This window comes from Sarcophilus harrisii, chromosome 2, assembly GCF_902635505.1.
Source record: "Sarcophilus harrisii chromosome 2, mSarHar1.11, whole genome shotgun sequence".
NCBI classification, from domain to species: Eukaryota; Metazoa; Chordata; class Mammalia; order Dasyuromorphia; family Dasyuridae; genus Sarcophilus; species Sarcophilus harrisii.
In genome coordinates this window covers 21,812,028-21,836,877 of record NC_045427.1, presented here as the reverse complement: position 1 = coordinate 21,836,877, position 24,850 = coordinate 21,812,028, and the positions used below count along the sequence as shown (strand labels likewise).

At 41.2% G+C, this 24,850-nt stretch overlaps 1 protein-coding gene across 1 annotated transcript in view; it reads left to right on the top strand.

Annotated features, from left to right (window-relative positions):
• SIGLEC1 (sialic acid binding Ig like lectin 1) overlaps positions 1 to 24,563 on the top strand; it is a 49,350-nt gene extending 24,787 nt beyond the window's left edge. The window contains 11 exon segments of the mRNA XM_031949744.1: positions 994 to 1,251; positions 2,002 to 2,298; positions 5,169 to 5,429; positions 6,557 to 6,847; positions 7,541 to 7,795; positions 8,838 to 9,140; positions 10,156 to 10,413; positions 13,720 to 14,019; positions 15,342 to 15,447; positions 17,093 to 17,165; positions 23,921 to 24,563. Coding sequence (XP_031805604.1) covers positions 994 to 1,251; positions 2,002 to 2,298; positions 5,169 to 5,429; positions 6,557 to 6,847; positions 7,541 to 7,795; positions 8,838 to 9,140; positions 10,156 to 10,413; positions 13,720 to 14,019; positions 15,342 to 15,447; positions 17,093 to 17,165; positions 23,921 to 23,971 — 2,453 coding nt within the window. The 3' untranslated portion in view covers positions 23,972 to 24,563.
• The last annotated feature ends 287 nt before the right edge of the window (positions 24,564 to 24,850 follow it).

Here is a 24,850-nt window from a genome sequence, read left to right as displayed (position 1 = left end):
TCCTTACCTCTTCTCTTCCTCTTCTCTTCTCTTCTCTTCTCTTCTCTTCTCTTCTCTTCTCTTCCCTTCCTCTTCTCTCCCTCTTCTCTTCTTCTTCTCTTCTTCTCTTCTCTTCTCTTTTCTCTCTCCCCTTTGTTCTATCTCCCCCTTGCCTCCCCCCTCTCCTGTCTTCTGTTCTCCTTTTGTCTCTCCTCCCTGTTCCTGTCCCTGCCCCCCTTCCCTTTCCCCTTTCTCTCTCTCGCCTATTCAGATAGATCAATTAAAATATTTCTATAAAATAAGTGCAAAGTAATTTTCGTGGTTGGGGGTGTGAAATAAGGAAAACTCTCAGGTAGGAGGTGGGCCTCAAGCTGAGTTTTGAAGGAAGCTAGAAATCTGGGGAGGTAGAGGAAAGAAAGGGCATCATTACAGGCCCAAAGGTCTGGACAAGGAGGGAGAGTAAGGAGAGTGAGAGTGAGAGTGTGTGAGTGAGTGTGAGATAGTTCGGTGTTTTGAGGTGATTTTCCTTCTGCTCCACTGTAATCTGCCTCCCCCAGGTGCCTCCTTGGGGCATCCCCAAGGAGCTGTCCTCGGTCCTGCACAGCTTGGAATTGCAGCACCTGCCAAGAGGACTAAGAAAAGCCCCCCTGGGGATCACTCCCTCCCATCTCTTCCTTTTACAAATAAGGAAAAGTGGGGTCCAGAGAATGGAGGCTGCTTGTCTAAGCTGTGACTTCAGCCCGGCTTCTTATTTCCAGTCGAGTGTTTTGCCTTTGCTTCTTCTCACTCCCGATTTCTGGAGCTGTAGCCAAGTTCTTCCCTAGATCTGATTTAAATTTCCCCGTCTCCCAAGGATGCTCCATGATCTCCAGCAGATTTACCAGCCTGTTCTCTGCCTTGGCTCTCTCCCCCCCGCCCTTGTTCCCACCAGTTCGGTGGGTGTAGGAGGCAGGTAATGTCTCATTGAGGACAGTACAGAGTCTGACCCTCTGGTCCCTCTCCTCCCCCTTCCAGCTGCTTGGGTTCAGGTATTGCCATCCTTGGAGGTCAAGGAAGGGGAAGCAGTGTCCTTGAGCTGCAAAGTGACAGGTGGGGCTCCCGATGGGACCACCTACCACTGGTACCGCGACAGTCGGCACCTCCCAGAGTCCATCTTTTCCACGCTCCACTTTCCTTCCATCACTGCTGAGCAGGGGGGTGCCTACCACTGTCAGGCCCGGGCCCCAGGAGGGGCCACCAGTCTGGCCTCCCCCGTCAGCCTTCATGTGTCCTGTAAGTACAGCCCCTACGGTTGGGGAAGGGGGAGGAAGGAGAGTAAGGGAAGGAAGAAAGAAGAGTTGGAAGTGAAGGGTGTCTGAAAAAGGGGAAGGGTTGGAAGAGAGGAGAGAAAAAGGAGGAAGAGGAAAAGTAGGGAAGCACAAAGGGTGCGACCCTTTTCATCTGTGAAACTTTTACATGATCCTAGGGTTATAAGTATATAAAAAATATATAAATTAGGTATATAAATAAAATAGGTACATAAAAAATATATAACATAGGTATGCAAATCAGACTTACTACTACTAAATCATACTACACTAAATGCGACTTCCACTTTCAGTTATAAAATCTGGATTTTAGAGTGCCCAGGTCAGTCTGGTGGAGGGAATGGGGAGGAAGGAGTAGGCAGCGCTCTCAGGGCTCAGGAAGGGATCCTGAGCCATTATTCCCAGAACTGAAGCCCACAGTAGTATCGGAGAGACTCTCAGTCCTCCATCCCCAGGGCTCCTGTTAGTTTTTGTGCTCATAGGTAGTTGGGGTGCTGGGTTCCTGTCTCCCTCAGGTGTCCACAGTCAAGGTCTTTGATGGCTGGTTGTCAGGCCGGGGCTGTCCCTGCTGCTCTCTAGCTGCCTGAGGCCTATCCTCAGGAAGGCAGACCCTCGGTCTAATGGACCAGGTCCTTAGGAGAAGAATCATAGAGAGGGTTCCCCTTGGCCCTTTTTGTACTTCCCTCTCCCCTTTTCCTCTGCTCTCCCCACACAGACCCCCCACGACAGCCTACCCTCACGGCCTTGCGAGGACTGGAGGCTGGGAGGCTGGGCCTCATCTTGTGCCAAGTAGACAGTGATCCCCAGGCCCAGCTGAGACTGCTGAAGGGCGACCGGCTCCTGGCCTCCTCCCAAAGCAGCGTTGGAGTCAACTCTTCTCTAGTCACTCGGGCTTTCAATGTCCTCCGGGTGGAGATCCCAAATGTGAAGCTTGAGGATGAAGGAGAATACAACTGTGAAGCCAGCAACATCTTTGGGACTTCAACAGCTTCTGTGGCCTTCAGTGCTGAAAGTGAGTGAGACACATTGAGTTTGTCTGTGGAGGGGAGGGGTGGGCGTTTCCAACTGGACTTGGGTTTCATTGTTACATGGAACTCTGAGTTAGAAAACTGCTTCTACCATTGAAGACACATGACAGCAACTTGGAGATTAGGACATTGAAAGTTTAGATAGCTTGCCCACAAATAAAAGCAGAATGAAACAATTGGAAAAACATTAATTGCTCATGGATTGGCTGAAACAACATAATAAAAGCAACAATTCCATCTAAGTTAATTTACTTACAGATGAGGAAATTGAGGCAAACATGGTTAAGTGACTTGTCCATATAGATAGGAAGTATTTGAGGCCCAATTTGGACTCTGGAAGATGAGTCCATTGTTCCATTCCCTGCACCACCCAACTGTGTCGGATTTTAATCTATATTATAAAGCATAATCATTAAAGACTATCTGGTTTGGGCTAAGAAATAGAGTGGTGGTTCAGTGGAATAAATTAGGTATGCAATACTATAGGTAATTAAAGTGACCATAGTCACTTTGTTTGATAAACCCAAAGATCCAAGCTGTGGGGGCAAGAACTGACTACTTGATAAAAATTACCAGGAAAACCAGAAAGAAGTTTGACAGAAGCTAGATATAGATCAATATCTCACAACATATATTAAGATAAAGTTAAAAATGGGTATATGATTTAGACATAAAGGGTGATATCATAAGCAAATCAGAGGAGTTTGGAAAAACACATCTGTCAGATCTATGGAAGGGGAAGAGTTTATGACCAAATAAGAGATCGAGAGGGTCATGGGAAATGATATGGTTAATTTTAATTATATGAAATTTAAAAGGTGCTGCACAAACAAAACCAATGCAGCCTAAATTAGAATCAAATTAGGAAAATGGGGAAAAATTTAAAACAATTTTTTTCTGATAAAGGCTTCATTTCTTAAATATATATGGAGCTGAGCCAAATTTATAAAAACTTTCCAGATTGATAAATGGTCAAAGGCTAGATGCAAGCAGTTTTCAGAAGAATAAATCAAAGCTGTTGATAGTTTTATGAAAAAAAATGCTCTAAATCTCTATTGATTAGAAAAATGCAAATTAATAGACCTCTAATATACTGTCTCACATCTGTCATAATGGCTAATATTACAGAGAAGGAAAATGATACATGTTGGAGGAGATGAAGAAAAAATGGGACACTAATGCATTGTTAGTGGAGTTGTGAAATGGTCCAACTATTCTGGAGAATAATTTGGAAATGTTTCCAATGATCTAAAAAAAAAACTGTGCAAACTATTAAGTCTATATCCTCAAGAGATTAAAAAAGTAACAGGATCCATGTCTAGAAATATTTATAGCAGCTCTTTCTGTGGCAGCAAAAAATTGGAAATTGAGGAAAGGTCATCCACTGGGGAATGGCTGAACAAGTTATGGTGTAGGATTGTGGTGCAATACTATTGTGCTAAAAAAAAAATGACAAGTAGGATGGTTTCAGGAAAACCTGGAAAGACTTAGATGAAGTGATAGTGAAGTGTGCAGAACCAGAAGAATATTGCACATAGTAACAGTAATATTGTATGGCAATCAACTATGAAAGATCAACATAATGATCTATGTCAGTTCCAAAGGCTCATGATGAAAAATGCTTTCCATCTCCAAAGAATTAGTGAACTCTGAGTGTAGACTGAAGCAGATTTTATTTTTATACATATATATAGCATATATATGTATGTACACAAGAATGTATGTATATTGTATACATTAGATATTTTATACCATGTTATGTAGTACATAAAGGTATATGGAAATATGTTTTGTATGACTTCACATGGATAATTGATATCATATTGACTTCCCAATGCAGGGGCTGGGGGAGAATTTGGAACTCAAAATAAAAAAAGAATGTTAAAAATTGCTCATTCATTCAGTGTCATAAAGCCAGTGGAGTCAGAGGTGAGACTTGAATTTCTGTCTTCTTGACTTTGAGGTTAATACTCTTTTATTCCATTGTCTCTTTTTTAATACAAGAGGAATAGCTATTTATAATAACTAGCATGTTTCTGCTCTCAGAAAGAGAAGGGTGGGAGTTTTTCATTGTCTTCAATGTAACACTGGTTCATCTCCTTTTTTTTTTATAAGAGCTTTTTATTTTCAAAATACATGCAAAGATAGTTTTCAACTCTCACCCTTGAAAAATATTGTGTTCCAAATTATTCTCCGCCTTCCCCCCACTGTTTCTTTAGATAGCAAGTAATCCAATATATATGTGCAATTCTTCTATACATATTTCCACATTTATCATGCGGCACAAGAAAAACCAGATCAAAAAAGGAAAAAAAATGAGAAAGAAAACAAAACCCAAGCAAACAACAACAAAAAGGTGAAAATATTACATTGTGATCCATATTCAATCCCCACAGTCCTTGCTCTGGATGCAGATGGCTCTCTCCATCATGACTCTATTGGAATTGTCTTGAATCTCCTCATTGCTGAAAAAAGCCAAGTTTATGAGAGTTGATTATCAAATAATCTTGTTGCTGTGTCCATTGTTCTCTTAATTCTACTCACTTCTTTCAGCATCAGTTCATGCAAGTCTCTCCAGGCCTCTCTGAAATCATCCTGCTGATCATTTTTTTATAGAACAATACTATTTATTACCTTCATATCCCATAGCTTATTCAGCCATTCTCCAGCTGATGGGCATCCACCCAGTTTCCAGTTCCCTGCCACCATAAAAAGGGCTGCTACAAACATTTTTGCACGCAAAGTCCTTTTCTCTTTTTTTATGATCTCTTTGGGATACAGGCCCAGTAAAGACACTGCTGGATCGAAGTGTATGCACAGTTTGATCTGATTCATCATCTTCTTTCCCCAACAGCCGTGGTGGTCCAGGTGCTGCCCTCTCTGACCGTTCGGGAGGGCCAGTCTGTGAACTTGACTTGTGTGGTCTCAGCTGCCGCTGTTACTGAGCTCAACTACACATGGTACCGGAATGGGCAGTGGGTGGCTGGAGGCTCTGGCTCCTCCTCCATCTTCCTCCCCAATGTTTCTGCTGCTGATGCCGCTTCTTACCGCTGTGCTGTGGATACTTATAAAGGAGGCATACGCCTCTCCTCCCCCAAAAGCCTCTCTGTTCTCTGTGAGTCCCAGGTTGGGCTGGCTAGGGATTTTGAATTATCTTATGGCCTCCCCTTTGGGGCAGGGCAGGGAACAGTATTTGAGAATAGGGTCTGAATGAGTCTCTTCTTCATTTTGGAAACTTGGGGAAATGATATGAATATCTCATATATTCATGCAGCAACCATGACTCATCCCAAAGCCCTTTCTGGGCTGCCTTCTCATCTTATCTTTCCATATGATTTTTTTTTTTTAGCAAAGCAGAGATAGCAAGAGAGATTAGTCCTATTTCACAGATGGCAAAGGCAAGACTTGGAGAGGTTGTGGATTTGGCCAAGGTGCAGGTCAAATTAAGGGAATCTGGGGCTACAGGTGGATACCCAGTCTAGTGTGGAAGAGGGGCAGTTATAACTAGAGGTCCTGGTACTTAGGGCTAGGATGCCAAGGACCAGGCCACCTCAGAGACAGTCACACAGAGAGAAGGGGACAGCCTGCTTCCCAGAGACTCTGGAGGGAGAGAAGGTAGACTTTGGAGAGAGGTGTCACATGGTTAGACTCTGGGGGGGGGGTAACTCAGGGTGACAGGGCACTAGCTCCATGCGACAATGTGGTCTAGTGAAGTAAATGGACGATGGGCACTATGGGGAGGAAGCATCCCTCTTTCCTGTGGTCCATACTATGGGACAAAGCTCCTGTTGCCATGTGCTAGTTACAAACCTGAGGAAGAGGAGAAGACACAGTGAGGGTGGGAAACTTAGGACAAAACTCCAGGGAGAGCATTCATGGGTCATAGCCCTAGATCTGAAAGGGGTTTCAAAGGACCCCAGTCCAACTCTTTCATTTTACAGGTGGATAAACTGAGGCTCAAAAAGATAAAGGATTCAGAGAAAGGACCTTAGAAGCTATCGAGTCCCAAATTCTTCATTTTATAGATAAGGAAATTGAAGCCAGTTAGCCAAAATCAATCACTCAATTGGGGTTCCTGCCTCTTAGTTGAATTCTCTGTCTAGAGCTGCTTTATCTCATTATTCCCCGTCCTTCCTGTTAACCATGCCGTTAAGCCTCTTCAGTTCTCCTAGTCACCTCCTCCGAGAAGATCTCTCTGTTTGGCCTTGCCCCTGCTCTGATTTCCTTTGTCCTTCCCTCTAGACCCACCTCGGGCACTGCGTCTGACATCTCTGCTGGAAAGCCAGGCAGGACAGCCAGCCGTGTTGTTGTGCACTGTGGACAGCCAGCCTCCGGCCACACTGGCTTTGAGTTGGGCTGGTCAACTCCTGGCCTCGTCTTCCATCGGGCAAACCAGAATGGGGGCATCCTCCACCCCCAATACCCTTCGCCTCGAGCTCCAGGAGCTGAAGGCCCCTGGGAGTGGCCTCTATACCTGTTTTGCTAAGAACTCTCTGGGCCAGGCAAACACGTCCTTGGAGCTACATCTAGAAGGTGAGCATGAGAAGGAGACAGCAAGGCTCCAAAGCATGATGGGAGGAGTGTCCCCTCAATCCACCCCTCTTTCTTGACCTCTGTTCCCTGTTCCCTATTCCTTTCTCCCCTGCCCCCTATTTAGATTAGAGATCATTGAGATCCGCCTCCTAATTTTGCAGAGGAGAGAACAGAGACTCAGAATGAGTGAAAAGACCCAGGTAGTAAGTAGCGGGGTTAGGTTTCAAACCCAGATCTTTTGATTTAAAATCAAGAGCTCTCTCCACTCTGTCATTAACCCCCGATTTGGGATGAAATACCTCCTTGTTAGTGTCCCTCAAATCATGCCACGTGGGTAGACGCCTCTTCTGCTTATGGCTAAGACTTTCCTGCCATGTTTTATGCAGGGACAGCCAAGGGGCCTAATCCAGTAAACAAGCAATGGTTACTCCAGGCACTGATTACACAAAGACAGAATGAAACAATTCCTGACCTCAGGAAACTTACACTCTATCAGAGGAGAAACCATGTGCAAATAGAAGCAGATACAAAGTTTATATAGATGAAATACAAGGGGATTTTTGGGAAGGGGTAAGAAGGAGATGGTAAGAAAAGACTCTGTGTTAGAACTCGGCAATCCCGGGTTCCAGGCACAAAGCCCGTGCTTTCCTCCCCAGCTAGTCCCAGCCTCAGCTCTTTCTCCTTGTCTTCCAGTCACCAGAGTGTCCATAGCTCCGTCCAATGAGGTGCCTGAGGGTACACCTGTCAGCCTGACGTGTGAGGACCCTGCTGCCAAGCCACCCACAGTCTACACCTGGTATCACAATGGCCGTTGGCTCCAGGAGGGGCCCTCTCATATCCTCCAGCTCCCTGGCACTTCCAGGGCCCATGATGCCGGTGCCTACTCCTGCACTGCTCGAGATGCCCGGAGTGTCCGAAGTTCCCAGCCTGCTTCTCTGCGACGTTTATGTAAGGGAGAGGGAGGGAGGGAGGGAGCCCAGTTAGGGGTAGCACTTTTTTGGTGATTCCTAGCCTGAGAGATCTAAAGACCATCTGATCCACTGCCCTCAGTTTTGAGATAATAGGCCCAGAGAAGAAAGGAGGTAAAATCTGTCCTCAGATTATGTGTATCCTTGGGCAAGTCATTTAATCTCTACCTGCCTCAGTTGCCTCAACTGTAAAATGTTATAATAATAACACTTACCTCCCAGGATTGAGTGAGGATCAAATGAGATAATAATTATAAAGTACTTAACACATAGTAAAGGCTATTTAAATGTTATTTATTATTATTTAATTTGATTCCATTAACATTCTTGTGAGATAATTACTCCAAGTATTATGATGTCTGTTTTATAGATGAGGAAATTGGTTTAGAAAACCTTAATAGCTTGCTCAGGTTTTATTCAACTCAAATTGATATTAAGTGATCCATGTATTCTGGGAAATCATAGTTTGAGAAGGGAGATAGTCCTTGCCTGAGAAATCCTTTAGTCCAATGGGGAAAACCAGTTCTTCTCCTTAGGAAGTCCCTGGTCTGATGGTCCATCCCTGGTCTCAGGGAATCCTCAGTCTGATGGGGGATTGACCCAATCCCTGACCTCAGGGAGTCCCTTGTCTGATGGAGGACACACAGCTCTTACTTTTGGGAGTTCTAGGTCTGATGAAGGAGATACCCAGCTCCTGCTTTGAGGGAATATCCAAGTTGATGAGCAAAACAACATGAATGAATCAAATTTCAAGTTAGTTCATTTCAATCTGATTTGATTCAATTCTACATATATGAATTTAAAGCTAATTACAAGGTGACCGGTTCTTTCAAAGGTTGTTCCACTGCCTGTTTCCAGTGGGTTAGCCCCAATAATTCACTTCACTGGATCTGTAAATGCCAGTACAGAAAATGGTAACCCTGAGAGCTCTAAATCAGAAAGGGAGCAGGCAGAGGCTGGGGGGGGGGCAGTCTCAGATGCCGTCTGGCTTTGCCCCCATAGACTGGTTCCCTTGTTCCCAGATGCCCCTAGAGATGCATTCCTGACCTCTTTCTTGGATACCCGGGCTGGTCGATTGACTGTGTTGCAGTGTACCGTGGACAGTGAGCCTCCCGCAAAACTGAGTCTGTCCCATGATGGTGAACTGGTGGCTTCTGGTCAGAATCCCTTTGGGTCACTGGTGGGCAGAAGCCGTGTCCACACTACCCATAATACCCTTCGGCTGGAGCTGTGGCACGTCAATTTGGAGGATGAGGGAGACTACCTCTGCTCTGCCCAGAATGCTCTTGGCTCCATCACTACCACTGGACAGTTACAGGGAGAAGGTAAGTGGAAGGGTTTGGGTGGAAGTCTAGGGAATGAGGACAGAGGGGCCCGTCAGTCCTTCTTGCTGGTTCTGGGCATTCCAAGTGGACTGGGTCAAGGTACAAGGAGAACGTGGAGTCATTAGCATTCCTGATATCTTCAGTTTGATGGGGTGACAATATCCCTGAACTATTTGTACTGAAGCCTGTTCTGTGGTGATGAGAGATGAGAGAAGGAGGGAGAAGGGGACAGAAAGACAGAGAGACAGAGACAGAGATACATATATACACATAGATATAGGCATACAGAGACAGAAAAACCTCTGGCCTGATGGGAGAAACAGCCCATAGTCTGATACAAGAGATATAACCTCTGAGAGACATGGGTCTCATGAGAAGTCATAGTCTCTGCCCTCAGGTAGGCTCTATTTGGACCCTAATTTTCTTGGAATTCTAGTCTGAGAGACTATTCTCTGGGAGAATAATCATACAGAGGTAAAAAGAGGATGAGCATAATGAAATGTCCAGACAGGATATTTCCTGTCTCAGAAAGCAGGGTGGAGTATGTTTTGGGAGAGGGAAGGATGATGATTCTGTACTTGGAGAAGGTGTAAGATCTCTTTTTCTGACTCTTAAAAATTAAACTTCATTATACTTCTTAGTATTTTAGTTTTCTCCTCTGTAAAATGGGAATAATAATTAGTCATATATCTGTCTTGGAGAGTAATTCCAAAGTTTAAATGAGGTACACAGGTTAACTCTGAAAATTTTAAAGCACTATAAAATTATTATTATTGCTGTTATTGTTGGTGCGATTTCTTGTTCTCATCTATTATTTTTGAGGGAGTTGAGGTAGGAACTTGTCCATTAACTTCTAATGGTTGTTTTGTATTAAATAATATGGAATAGATGGATCAAATGTTTGCATTTTGTAGTCGAATAAAAGCTTTGGAATGTAAGCTGATTTTCTATTGGCTCTCTGAAACAGCATCATTATTGCTGCTGTTACTCTTACTGCCATTGGACTGTTTCTCAGGTCTTCGCATCACAGTGGAGCCAGACTTGGAGATTCATGAAGGAGATTCCCTCAATATGACCTGTCTGCTGACCAGCCAGGTCCAAGAAGAGAACACCACTTACACGTGGTCCTGGAATTCCCGATGGTTGCAGGAGGGGCCAGAGCCTACACTCAGGTTTTCCCAGGTGGCCAGTGAGCAGGCTGGGGTGTACCAATGTCATGCTAAAGGGTCCTTCGGGAGTGTCTCCTCAGCCCCCGTGAGCCTCAAAGTTTTATGTAAGTGTGTATGCTCTTCTGGAAGGGTTTGAGGGTGTACCCATTTCTTGGGGGCCACAATCCCAACTTTTTCCTCTGCTAAGACTTGAAGTGAAGGTGAACAAGAACTATCACGCATCCTTGTTTTGTGCATAAATTCATTGAGCCTTGAAGGGTGGGCTCAGAATTCACTTGCCTTCAGAATAATAGTTTTAGATCTTCCTGTTTTCTATCCTTTTCTTAAAGATATTGGTGGAGGAGAAGAGACAGCTGTTATAGCTTCCTTCTGGCTTGAGGTATAAGCCTAACAGTAGCAATTCTGATCCCTGTTGGTAGTGAAGTCATTCTTGGGTAAAGAACAGAAAATGTCTTTTATTTTTATTGATATTTTATTAATTGATTTTATTAATTTTTATTAATATTTAATATTTAATTTTAATAAAATATCTCAGAAGGTTGTCCGTTGCAAGAGTACATCCCATCTCCCTTTTTCGTTCATTTGCCTATGACAACTACTGCTCTTGGTTGGCTCTCCGACTTAGAGATTTTTCTCTGTCTTACCTTTAAGAACCACTTGTAAGCAAGGCCCTACATCTTAAACTGGTTCAAACTCCTGGCATCTTGGATTTCATTTACTACCCTTTTATTTTGCCTTTTACTCTGGCTCAAGGCCTGGCTCTGTTTTTTTATTTTGGCTTATATCTTTAATTTTAGGTCAATTGATCAATCTTTTTTTTTTTTTTTTTTTTTTTTTTTTACTGGAGTTGTACCTCTAAATCTCTCTTTAATTCCCCTTTCTGCTGTCCTATTGTTGTTGTGGGCATCATCATCATCATCTTCTTCTTCTTCTTTTTTCTTTTTCTTCTTCCTCCTCTTCCCTCTAGTTCTCTCATCTCTCTCTTCCTTTCTCTTCCTCTTTCCCTCTCTTTCCCCATGTCTTTCTCTGTACCTTTCTCTCACTCCTTTCATATCTCTCTCACCCTCCTCTTTCCTCCCTCCCCCTCTCTCTTTCTGTCTCTCTCTCTCTTCTTCATTTCTCTATCTCTATTTCTCTCCTTTTCTCTTTCTCTTCTTTCTTCCTCTTGCCCTCTCTCCCTATGTCTCTGTATTTTTTCTCTCTCCTTCTCCTTCTCTTCCTCTATCTTTCCCGAATTTCTCTCTCTCCTTTCCAATGTCTCTATTTGTTTCTCTCTGTTTCTCTTCCTCTCTCCCTGTGTCTCTCTGTATCTTTCTCTCCCTCCTTCTCCTCCTTATCTCTGTGATCATAGTGCTTTCTCTGGCTCTAAGTCTACTTCTTTCTTTCTTTCTTTTTTAAATAATAGCTTTTTATTTTCAAAATACATGCAAAAATTTTCAACATTTACCCTTACAAAACCTTGTCTTTCAAAATTTTCTCCCTCCCTTCCTTCACCCCTTCATTAGATAGCAAATAATAGACTTAGAAATTGTACATGTTTAACATATATTGCATTGCAATATATGTTAAACATGTACAATTTCTAAGTCTATTTCTAAAGCTTTGTCTGATTCTGTCATTTTCTCCATCACTGTCTTTGAAAAACTTACTCCAAGGTGGGTTTTTTTTTGTTTTTTGTTTTAGTCTCTTGATCTCTGACGCTAGAATTCTCTCTAACACTAGACTTATTCCTAACTCTGACTCTAACTCTTTCATTTTAAGTTTACCTCTTCTGCACTGGCTAGCTATTTATTTTCTAGATCTCTCTTTAGTCTTTTGATTCTAAATATATCTCTGGATCTTTCTGTCGCTCTAGCTCTTTGTGTGACTGTACATTGTTTCCTGAGTCTAGATATGTTTCTCTGACTAGCATTGAGCTGGTGCAAGTAAAAGTTACTGCTGCCCCCCCCCAAACTCTCAATGTACATTTCAGTAGTTGGAATTTTGTTTGCCTCCATGGCTCTCTTAGTGAGTGATTTACTTACAGAGAATTTGCTGTTAGAATCCAAGTATCTGTTCATTGAGCTGTAAGTGGAACATAGTGAAATTATTCCCCTTGCCTCTCCCTTTACCCTGTCTTGGGCAATTAGATTGTGCCATAGTGCATGGAATGCTGGGGCTGGAGTCAAGAAGACTCATCTTCCTAAGTTCAAATCCAGCCTCAGACATTTACTATGGTGTATGATCTTGGGCAAGTCACTTAATCCTGTTTGCCTCAATTGAATATCAACTGGAGAAGAAACTGGCAAACCATTCTAGTATCTCTGCCAAGAAAACCTCAAAGGGGATCATGATAAATCTGAAATGACTGTCTGTTTTCTATCTCATTTCTACTTGCTGAACTGATATTGCTCACTTTAGGATACCTATATCTATATGTTTACCTATATAGGTCGACATAGATCTACAGATGTAGATATGTAGATATCTACATTTATAGGTCTATGTCTATCTTTAAACCTTGTTTATTTGCTTTTTTTGTACTTTTATTTTGGATTCCATGTAAATATAAGCTGATTTTTGTTAAATGCCTCCTCACTGCCCTTTTTAAAGACTGGGTCTCCATTTCATCCAGTCTAGAAGTATAGTGGCTAATTATGGACCCAATTATAGTGCCAATTGGCATGGGAACTTTGAGTGATCTGTTTTTGCTCCAGGCTAGTTTGCCCTTCCTTAGATATCTTGGTGACTCCAACTTGAGAGGGCTCATCACGCTAAAGATATTGGATGTTGATCAATTCAGACCTCTTAGACATAAGCTGTCTGCCAGCCTTTCAGATCATTAAGGTTAAAGATGAGCCATTACCTCTATATTTTTGTTGCAATCTGAATGTGCACTGATTGATCATACAAATAAATTGTTTTAGACTTAACCCTAAGCCTGCTGATGTTACAAAGAGGGGCTTTCCTTTGCGTCTATCTCTTTCTGAATCTAAGTCAGGCTCTAGCCTTTTCTCTTTAGCTCTTTCTTGGATTTGAGGTCTGTTTTGAGCTCTTTCTTGGAGTCTTGCACTTTCCCTAGCTCTTTCTCTGATTCTTGATTGGTCTTTGGCTTTATTTCTCATTGTTCTTTCTTGGATTTGAGGTCTGTTTCTAGTTCTTTCTCTGATCCTAATCTTTCTTAGTTCTAAATCTGTTTCTAGCCTTTTCTCTGACTCTAGATTGAATTCTAGAACTTTTTCTAGAGTGACTCTAGGTCAATCCCTGGCTCCTTCTCATTTTAAGTCCATTTCTAACTCTTTTTCTGACTGAGTTTTTTTCTGACTCCAAATCTGACTTTAGCTCTTTATTTGATATTGCTTATCTTAAGCTCTTAAGCTTAAGCTTAAGTATCTCTAACATTAAGACTCATTCCCGGATCTCCTTTGCAGATGCACCACGGATACCTGCTGTGACTTTTTTCCTAGAGCCAGAGACTGGTCTCTGGGGAATCCTGCACTGTCATGTGGATAGTGAGCCCCGGGCTGAGCTGGCCCTTTATCATGGAAGCCAGTTTATTGCTTCTACCCATCCTGGAAGCCGTCATCCTCCCCACTTTCAAGTATCAACCTCCTACAATACTCTGAGGGTGGACGTCCAGGATATGAGTTCCACAGACCAGGGAGATTATGTATGCTTGGCATCCAATGCTCTGGGTTCTGCTTCATCTTCTGTGTACCTTGGACGAAGAGGTGAGCAAAGATCTTCTGGGAATATCAGGAAGAAGTTCATTTAGTGTCTTCCCCTATGCTGAGGAGGAATCACACGCCTGGTCTGCTTGTTTCTCTCTGTGTAACAATCTCTGGAGGAGAGGCTACAAGTTTCTTTGAATGGGAACCACCATTTAGAAAGAGAAAGTTCTCTCCAAGGTCTGCTGGGAAATTTTCTTTTTTCAATTTGGATAGTTCTTTTCTCATTCCATCAATTCTATTTGATCCAGCAAACACTAAGCACTTACTATGTGCATATCGCTGCTAGGTGCTGAGAATACAAGGTCCAAAAGGAAATAGTCCAAAATGAAACTTATTGTCCTTGCTCTAAACCTTCCCTTCTTCCTAATTTCCTTATCTCTTTCATATCTCTTCCTATCACTCCACTTCATTCTTGATCTAAAATTCATCTTCAATTATTTCCTCTCCCTAGTTACACATATCCATTTAATTGCCATGCCTTGTCAATTCCATCTCTCTAACATCTTTATCGTTGGACACCTCTCTAACCTTACCCAGCTACTCTGCTTGTTTACCTTCCTCCTCTTCTTTTTCTCTGCTCTTCCTCCTCCTCCCCCCCATCACTTTGCACTGGAAATATTGCAGCACCCTCCTTCCCAATTGGTCTGTCTGCCTCTAGTTTCTTTCCTTTGCAATCCATTCTTTATCCACATCTTCCACAAAAAATGACATTCCTAAAGTGCCATTTACACCATGTCAGCCCTCTACTCAGAAGATTCCAGGATTTCTCCTAGGACAATCTATAGGAGCTCCTCTATTGGCATTTGGAGCCCTTTTACAGTTTAACATTGTAGCCTTATTACACACTGCTCTTTCTCACAGACTCAAGCTGACCTTATATTCAACATTCCATTTTCCACTTATGTAACCTTGGAAAGGCTCTTCCCCATACTGGGAATGTGGTCCCTCCCCATCCACTTTTCACTTCTAGCTTCCTTCAAGGCTCACCTTGGGTAGCACCTCCTAGAAGGATCCATTCTGTCTCCAGATGCTGGTACCCAGTCTTCACTACCATTGCTTTGTCTATAGTTTGCATTGACTTTTATGCGTACCTGTGATTTTTTCCCTCTATTCTTTGGCCCCTGAAGCCCTCTGAGGGAAGAGGGTATGCTGCTTTTTGTTTTTGCATCTCCAGTACCTAGGTGTGATTTAGAGTAGACATTTAATTCATTTAAATGACAAGAAGCTAAAGATGACCTAGAAGACAATGAAGAAGATACATGTGCTGGGAGTGGAGAAACTAATGAACCTTCTAAGTGGACTTTTTCACTTGGGTCTTACAGTTCTTGACCACTTGAGCCTGTATCAGCTGCTCTTTATCATCTTCATGGTGCTGTTTTGCTGCCTATTACTGCTCTTGGGTATGGTGACCATTCACATCTGGAAAAGGTAAAATTGTCTGGAAAGGTTTCTTCTTCTCTTCCTCCTCTGGACCTCTTTCTCTTTTTGTTGTTCTCCTCCTCTTTCTTCTTTTTCTTCTCCTTTTTCTCCTTGTCTTCCCTTCCTCGTCCCCCTTCTTTAGTTCCTCCTTTAAAAATTTTTTTTTGTCTTCTCTTTTTTTCTTTCTCTTTCCTTCATCTCCCTATAGCATTAGTATAGCATTTTAATATTTGTAAAATGCTAATAATTGTCTAAAGCAAGATTTGAACTCTTATCGAGAATGACAATGATTACTACTACTACTGCTGCTGCTGCTGCTGCCACTGCCATTATTACAGCTACTGCTACTGCTACTGCTGCTGCTACTATTGTTACTACTACTACTACTACTACTACTTCTATTGCTGCTGTTACTATTGCACAACTATATAGTATTTTATGACTATAAAGCTCTTTATTTATATGATTTTGTTCAAATTTCACAACCACTCTAGGAAGTAGAGAGAGCAGGCATCATTATTTCCATTTAAGAAATGAAGAAAATCAAATTCAGATGAATCAACTTTCCTCACTGAGTTTTAAAATATAAAACAAAGGCTTTAAATTACATTGCTTCTCCCTTCCAGTTCTGAATCTATGAGCCAATTTTGAGTCTTTGGGTCTTATTATGTAATGTTAAATTCACTTATCTGTCTGAACATTCTTTTCCTCATCTATAAAATGGGGATAAATGATGCCTATTTTTTCTATAGTCTTTGGCTCCAGCAACTAGGAAATGAATGATCTCCTGAAAGACCATAGTGAGGTGTGGAGCAGTATCTAACTTTATTATTATTATTATTAATATGTAGTATTTATATGAAACTTTTCTTATCTCATTTCACACTCACAACTCTGTGAGATAGGTATTATCCTTACTTTACAAATGAAGAAACTTAAGATGGAGAAAGTTAAGTGACTTGCCCAGGATTACACAGCTACTAAGTGCCTAAGGCAAAATTACAACTCGGGTCTTCCTGACTCTAAGTCCAGTATTCTTACCTACTATACTCCATACTGCCTTTAAATTAGAACTCTGTTATATTAGAGAAACGCCCCACCCCCAACCCCAAAAAAGGAAAGTGTGAGATCTGACTGTTTTGTGAATTTATTGTGAATCCTGCTATCTTACTAAAACCACTCAGTGTCACAAATATTTATTTGCTAGTTCTCGGGGGTTTTCTAAGTAAGTCATCATATGGAACACAAATAGAGATGTTATTGTCTCTTTTAAATATGTCATCCCATGACCAAAAGATCTTTTCCTGCTTTGGATACTTTGGTTGAGACAGGACTTCAGACTACATCTTTTTAGTTTAAGACTATTCTCATTCCATTATATCATCTCACCTATATTTCTCCTGCTTTCCCAAGTCCCAGTGAACATGGGGAAGAAGCAGTGGACAAGAGAAGAGTTGTTTCATGTTATTCATCCCTTTCTTCTGTCTCTTTTCTGGGACAGTGTGATCTTATCTGATCTGTTGGAGTCTGAGACAGAGACTTCTTCCTCAATGTATATTGGCGGGGTTGGAAGTGGGAATTCAGGAAGGCTAGGAAAGGTGGAGGAATGATGGCAGAAGAAAGGTAGAAAACAGTCTCACTTTTTCTCCACTAGGAAAAACCTCTTCTATAAGTTGAATGCAGATGAGAACCTGGTAGAGATGGCTTCCCAGAAAGAGAAACCTCAGGTATCTTTTTTATTTTTTCCCCTCTAGTTTGGTTACATGTTCTTGATCCTAGTTTCCCTTTCCAGGGGGCAGTCTCAATGATACATATTTGTCAATTAATTTGATATATGGAGTTGAGGGACAGGGGTAGGACAAGAGGAGGAGGGAAGGGAATAGAGAATAAACATCTATATAATATCTGCTAAGAAACAGGAATTGTGGTAAGTACTTTTACAAATATTATCTCAGTTGATCCTCACAACAGCCCTGAAATAGATAAGTACTATTATACTACTGCTATTGCTGCTGCTACTACTGTTACTACTACTACTACTACTAATACTACTTTTATTGCTGCTATTACTATTGCATAACTATATAGTTTTTTATGATTATAAAGCGCTTTATTTACATGATTTTATAGTTGAGGAAACTGAGGCAAACAGAGGTTAAGTGCCTTCTCCAGGGTCACACATATGATCAGTGTCTGAGATCTGAATTTAGGTTTTCTTGACTCCAAGCCCAGTCGTCTATCCACTACATCACCAGTGACCTTCATCTTTCCTTCAGGAGGAGAACAAAGAAAACAGGAAGACTCTTGGCAAAATTGAATAGCCAAATTCTGGAAGGAGACCCTAAGACCAGAAAAAAAGCACCATGTCTGGGGTCTGGAGTTATTTATTCCACCCCATAAGATTTGGTTTGCTCTCTTGGAGTCTTTCTGAATTCTTCCTTCTTTCTCCCTACCCATTTCCCATTCTCATCCTTCTTACATCCAGTTAGTTGCCAAATCTCATCATGTTTCCTACTTCTTCTTTCACACCGTGTTAATCATACTTAGTCCTTCAGTACCTCTTACCTGGCTTCCTAATTTGTCATCTTGTGTCCAGGCAGACTTTTCTGATTTATCCCCTTAGCCTTTCATGGATTTAGCTGTGACTATTTTGTTTGTACTTGTTTGAAAGGCTCTTCTATCCCTACTTAGAAAAGAATCCCATGGATAGTAAAGTAGAGACACTGTACATCATTTTATCTTCTCTACACTAATCCAAGATGCTATGCTAATTGCTTCAGAAGATCTAACTTCAGCTGTATCTGTACTCTGACCACTATGATAAATGATATGATAAGACAAGAGCAAGAATTTAAAGTCATAAATATTGACAAAAAAGAAAAAAAAATCATCCTTCTTTGTAACTTGCTTAGAAAACCCTAGAGAACTAGCAAAGAAAGTATTCATGATTTTAATAGTTCAGTAAAGTAATAGCTGCAAAATAAACCCATAAAAATGGATAGCATTTATATATAACAAAATCAATCAAAGCCCATGCTTAAGTTCTTTTTCCTTGGTTTCTCTAACACAGATATTCCCTCCCTGTGCTACCATTGCCTTTTAATATATCATTTCTTCAATTGCTGAGGCCAGAAAAATAATTATTCTTGCTTTCTGCTTTTTTAGTGATGAGGTACTCTGTTCTCAGTTAGACTGGCCAACAGTCCTAATCCATTGTTGGGTGGTTTTCAAAATCTTTCCATCTTGGTAAAGTTCTGCCAGATCTTGGACTCTCCATTGGTTAGCCTTTAAGATCTCAAGGAACTATTTGTGCTTTGGGGCAAATTCAGTTGAAGGAGGGCTTCAATTCTGATTGGATGCTATTATATTGGGACAACCTATTTTCCAGAAAGCCAGGTTGGGCTTCCTGTAGCCCTAGGTTCCATGCTTTCTCAAATTCCTGGGAAGAGAAACCATGGAATTATAGATTTAGAACTGAGATAGAATTTAGAGAGCAATGGATTCGACTTTCTCATTTTACAGATGAAGAAACTGAGCCAATAAATGACCGTCAGGATTTAATTAGGGACTGAGTCTATGACAGAGGAGCCATTTCCTCTTTGTGAATCTTCCTGGCCCAAACAAGGAAGTGAGCCTTTATCTTAGTTCAATGAGTGCCAAGCTCTTTCCACTGACTGGAGCCATGCCATATTTTTTGCCTGACAGGTGGAAGAAACTGAAATCAGAGAACCTGAAGGTCTTGCAAAGAAGTCAGAAGTAGCTCTCACCAAGTCCAGTGAAAATATTTTGATAAATTCTGGCTTCTCCAGACCAGAGCGGGGATGTCTTCCTCTAAATTAATTTCCAGAGGATCCTGGGCACTGGCTAGTGGAAATATGGGAGGACAGAGTGTGCTCTTTTTTGCCCATCTATTTATGGACTGTTGCTTCCATTGGAGATTCTGAAGAAAGAGTTAATAATATTATGCCCTTCTCCATCTTATTCCTCCTTTTGCTTTCCCCCTTTCTCCTGTAGTCTACTTCCCTCTTCTCTCTACTTTATAAATGTCTCTTTTACCTCTTCTCCTAGGAACTCACGAATGTCCATAAAAGCCTTAGAGAATTGGACAAGCTTTTAGCCTCCTATCCTCACATCTCTTCTTTTCCCCTATGAGTTGTGTTTTGGGGTTTGTCCCCCAAGATAAAACATCATCATCACTATCGGAGAAGTGGCCTGGCATTATGGAAAGAGGACTGGATTGGAGTCAGTAAACTTCTCTGCTATCTATTGCTTGTGAGAATCTCAGAAGCCATTTAAACTCTCTGGGTCTCTCTTTCCTCATCTATAAAATGAGAGCTTTGGACTGGGTGATCTCCATTGTCCCTCAGGTCAAAATATGTGATCCTATGACTGCCATCACTGTGATGTTCAGATTTTGTGGAGAGAAACTACAATATTTTCCTCTGGAAAAATAGTCTTTCTATAATCTCCATCTCCATTTCCATCCCAGAACTTTGAAGGAAATCTAGGGATTCCTTTCTTTTCTGGAGACTAGAGTGAAGGAAGTTTTATCCTAACCTCTGCTTCTCCAGAGACCGGTACTAAATCACTAAGGTTCCCTTTGAAACCACTCTATCCCATTAACTCTGCTAATGCCAAATCCCCATATTTCTATGAAAGGTCCTATTCTAGGGTCTTATGATGATGCCTGTAATGGAGTAGAGGGAAGCTTTGATGTGATGTGGAAAAAATTATCTTCAGCTCCCTCTCTGCTTCTGAGTAAATATTTTTTCTACATCTCCTCCTCTTTTCTGTCTCTAATTACTTTAACTCTCTTAAGGCTACCTCCGATTTATTCAATATATACTCATTTGTGTATAGTCATTTGCACAGTGTCTTCAGACCTTTAGACTGTCCTTGAGACAATTTTGACCTTGAGATAAAAAATCCTTGAGGATTAAAAAATAAATCTTTCTTTGTATCCCAATACTCCATACAGTGCCTGGCACATAGCAAGCACTTAATAAATACTGGTTAATTGGTACATCTCAGACTGCTTTCTCTCTTTCAGATTGGTTGTTCCTATGTGTTCTTTAAACCTTTAAATGATTATGTATTCTTGATGCTTTCTAAGATCCTAATCTAAGGAAGTTTTGTCATTATGATCCCTTCCACTCTCATTGCTCAGCCATGATTGTGACTGCCATATAACTATCATCAGCATCATCTTTAGAAACATCACTACCACTATCTTTACTATCCATCATTGTCATCACATCACCATCACCATTATCCTCATCCTATCGCTATCAGAGATGTGAATTCCACAGCCATTACTGTTCCTTTCACTAGTACCACCTTATGATAATTATGACCATCCCAATCACCCTGATTATAATCATCAGTGTCGTAGTGATCTATACCATTGTCTATCACTGTCATCACGATCACCTTTACCACTATCCTCATCCTCATCACAGTCACTACCATTAATGCTACAATCTCCACCACCATTATCTTTACCATCATTTCTATCTTCACCACCATCATTAACCCATTCTTACACTCCTTCACCATCGTAACTGCCATCCTCTCCCTCACCATCAGTACCAACTTCACCATCATCATTACCACTTTCATCCTCTCCATGACCTCACCATGGCTGCTTCAGCTTCATTCATTCATTAATGAATTAATTTTTGTTCAGTCATGTCTGAGTCTTTGTGAACCCATTTCGCTGGAATAGTTTGCCATTTCCTTCTTTAGCTCAATTTAGGAGAATGGGGTTAAGTGACAGCTAGTTAATGTTTAAGGCTGGATTCGAAATCAAGTCCTCCTGAATCCAGACTTGGTACTCTATCCATTGAGCCACTTAATCCTGCTTCCCAGTTTGGCTTAGGTCTTCTGATATTTCTGCTCTTCTAGAAGAGGAGAAATCAGAGGGAACTTGGCTCTCAAATTCTTTGCAAGCAGGGCCCTCTGGATTTTGCTTAACTACTGCATTTGCATTTCATAATTTCTGTTGAGCTTTGGTCTTTCTGTCTGGAAAGCTTGAAAGGGCTCTATTCTGCACTTCTTGATTTGAAGTCATGAACTTCTTTCCTTGCTTGACTTGACTCTACTATATGTATTGTCTCCCTCCTTTAAATGTTAGCCCCTTGAGAGCAGGAACAGTCTTGTTTTTGTATTTGTATCTGAAGCTCTTAGCACAGACTTGGCAGGTTGTAAGCATTTACTAATGAATTTTCATCCTTCCCTCTAGTCATTCAGTCTTCACTATCATTTCCATATTCATGATCAATTATCTCTTTGATTTTTCTATCAACTTTATTTAGCATTTATCCCCCATTGGGGCTGATCTGACACACACAGCTTCTGGACTTCTAGTCTGGGTCAGGCACAGAGAAAGGAAAATATCAAAATAAAAACAATAAATGTCTCACATTCATCCATCTACTTTTTTTTAAGCTCAAGGTAGATTTTAAAAAATAATAATGATGACAATAAATCTGTAGATCATGTTGCCCTGGGTAGAAAAGCTCCCGCTGCTTCTTCTACCTCTGTTCATTTGCCATCGGTCCTTAAAGTTGGAATTGGCAGAGATCAGGTCCATGAACAGCAGAGGGCAGAGAGCAAGAGCCTCTCAAAGCTGTTATTTCCCATTCTATGTAGCCAAAGTGAAGGGTGACAGAGAAGAATTGCAGAAGTTTTCCTTCCAGATGTTCTAGTATGCATAGGGATGTTTCCTTGCTTCAGGGAGGTACACAGGTGATGTCTCCATCTGCCTGGTGTGTTAGATGGCTTATTTCAGACTCATATCCCATCTTGATACCAGTGTTGTAATTGCCTGCTAAATGGTCTTCTTGAGGGCCGGTAGGTGCCACAGTGAATAGAGCACCAGCTCTGAAGTCAGGAGGACCTGAATTCAAATGTGACTTCAGACACTGGACACTTACTAGTTGCAAGTCACTTTACTCTGATTGTCTCGCAAAAACAAACAAAAATAAATTGTCTTCTTGCTTTGTCTCTCATCATTTTACACATCCTTTACTTGATGGGTAATCAAGTACCCTTGATCAGACTCAGTTGCCCTTCCTCCCTCAAATAGCTTCAATGCCATCCTATTCCTATTCCTTTGGACAAATATGAACTTCTTCACTTGGCATTTAAAGTCCTCCATACCTGGTTGCACCTTTCTACGCAGTTAATTTCATTTTTCTCTATGTTTGTTCTCTGTCACTGATGTCAAGTTCAAAAAGAAATAAGACCACTAAATTCTAGGCCATATTGACTTAGAAAAACCACAAATTCACATTACCTATGTTCTATTGTATTTTTACTTTGTTAAATATTTCCCAATTACATTTTAATCTTGCTCAGGCTGCAGTGGCCATGTTGTTTTCAGGCAGTATGCTTGACACTTCTGTTCTCTATATTAGTTAAATTGTGCTGCTGGTTTCTTCCCCACATTTGTCCTTTCATCTTGCATTGTTGGGTCTTTGCACAGATTTTCCTCACTTTTCATTCTCAGAATCCTCATTATCTTTCAAGACTTACTTCATGTACTATCCCTCCTCTCTAAAGTCTCTCTTGGTTGCCCCATTGTTACTATTCCCCGCTTTTTAAGTTTTTAATAGTATTTTATTTTTCCAAATACACATAAAGATAGTTTTCAACATTCATTTTTGTAAGATTTTGGCCCTCATCCTTCTTAAACTACCTTGAAATTATTTATATTTTTGTGGAGCCATGTTGTATTCCAAGTAGATTGTAAGCTCCTTGAGAGTAGGGGACTGTCGTTTTTTGTTGTGGTGTCCTCAGTGCTAAGCACTGTGTCTTACATATAATAGATGCTTAATAAAATTTTGTTAGTTTGCTTATAATTGAATTTCTGACATTACCTTTCTTTTTGCTCTGAAAATCTTCCTGATGAGATACCAAGAGGTTGGGCAAGCCTTCCACGATCACTTTTTGTTCCCCATGGAGGAAGACGTGGTTGAATGACAAGGCTATTTGTGCCAGAGTAGAAGAATAGACAATAACTTGTCCAGCATCTATATGCTAGTCCATCAGTTATTAGTGAGAGTCCAGGTGGAACAGAATCTTAAATTCAGAGGGAAGTGGGAGTACCGTGTTCAGTCCTGGGGAACTACACGTAAGGAATGGTGTTGATAATCTGGAAGTGTCCAGAAGAAGATGACTAGAATGATGAAGGGTCACAATGGGTGGAGATTGAGGGAACTTCTTTAGGAGAAGTAAAACAAAGGGTAAGACGGCAGAATAAGAGGTTGTGATTATAGGTGGAGATGTCTAAATTCAAGATCTTGGGAGTGGTGAGGTTGAAGGTATAAACACTCCAGGGTCTGGTGAGAGAGAATGATGTTGGGGATCTTGGGAATCAAATAAGCTGGGAGCTCAATCATAGTATGAAGCTACTGTTGCTAACGATAACTAAGAGATCATTTAGTCCAATCTTTTTCTTTTCTTTTGTTTTTTTAAGCAGAGGAGCTACATGAGGTTAAGAAACTCCAAAGATCCAATGATGAATCAGTGACAGAATCAAAATTAGAACTCCAATCTCTTGACACAGTCTTTCCACCATACCACGGAGTACTCAGTATTTATTTAATCCTGTGGTTGGTGATTAACTATTCCAGAGAATACTAGTCCCAGAAATTGAATTTTCTATAAGAAGTCACATATAAGGTCACGTATAAGAAGGTTGTATTGTTCTATATGTTCAGGCAGAAGTTGTATTGATCAAAAACATGATCTAGGAGTAGCTGGGTGGCTCAGTGGATAGAGTGCTGGGCCTAGAATCAGGAATTCAATTGGGACCTTATTAATTATATGACTGTGGACAAGTCACTTAACCCTGCTTGCTTCAGTTTCCTTATTTGTCAAGTGAGCTGGAGAAGAAAATGTCAAACCACTCCGATATCTGTGCTCAGAAAACTCCAAATGGATGAAGAGTTGGACATGGTTGAAATAATTGAACAACAAAACCAGGATTTTTTGATTTGGGGGGAAATGATATTTTCAGGTATTGGTTTGTTTTTGCTGTTGCGTCCAGGCAAGGGGCTCAGCACACTAGGGCCCCTCTAGCTGCCTCCTGGTAGATGCATAGGATTACGTTAGCAAGATGGCAGTCAGTGGGATGGGGCCAAGAGGCAGCAAGATGGCAGTCAGTGGGATGGGGCCAAGAGGCAGCGAGCTTTCAATAGTCAGCATTGAAGGGCCCATTTGGAAGGGAAGCTGCAGGGCAACAGGCAAAGTTGAAGAGATTCAGGGGAACCTCATTAGCATAAACTGGAAATGTCTGGGAATAGAGAGATTGCTGCTATCTTTAAAAAAAAAAATCTTTGTTTTTAATTTGTGAAATTGTGAAATTGCATTTGTGAAAAAAGAATTGTAAAAAAATATTTTCATAACA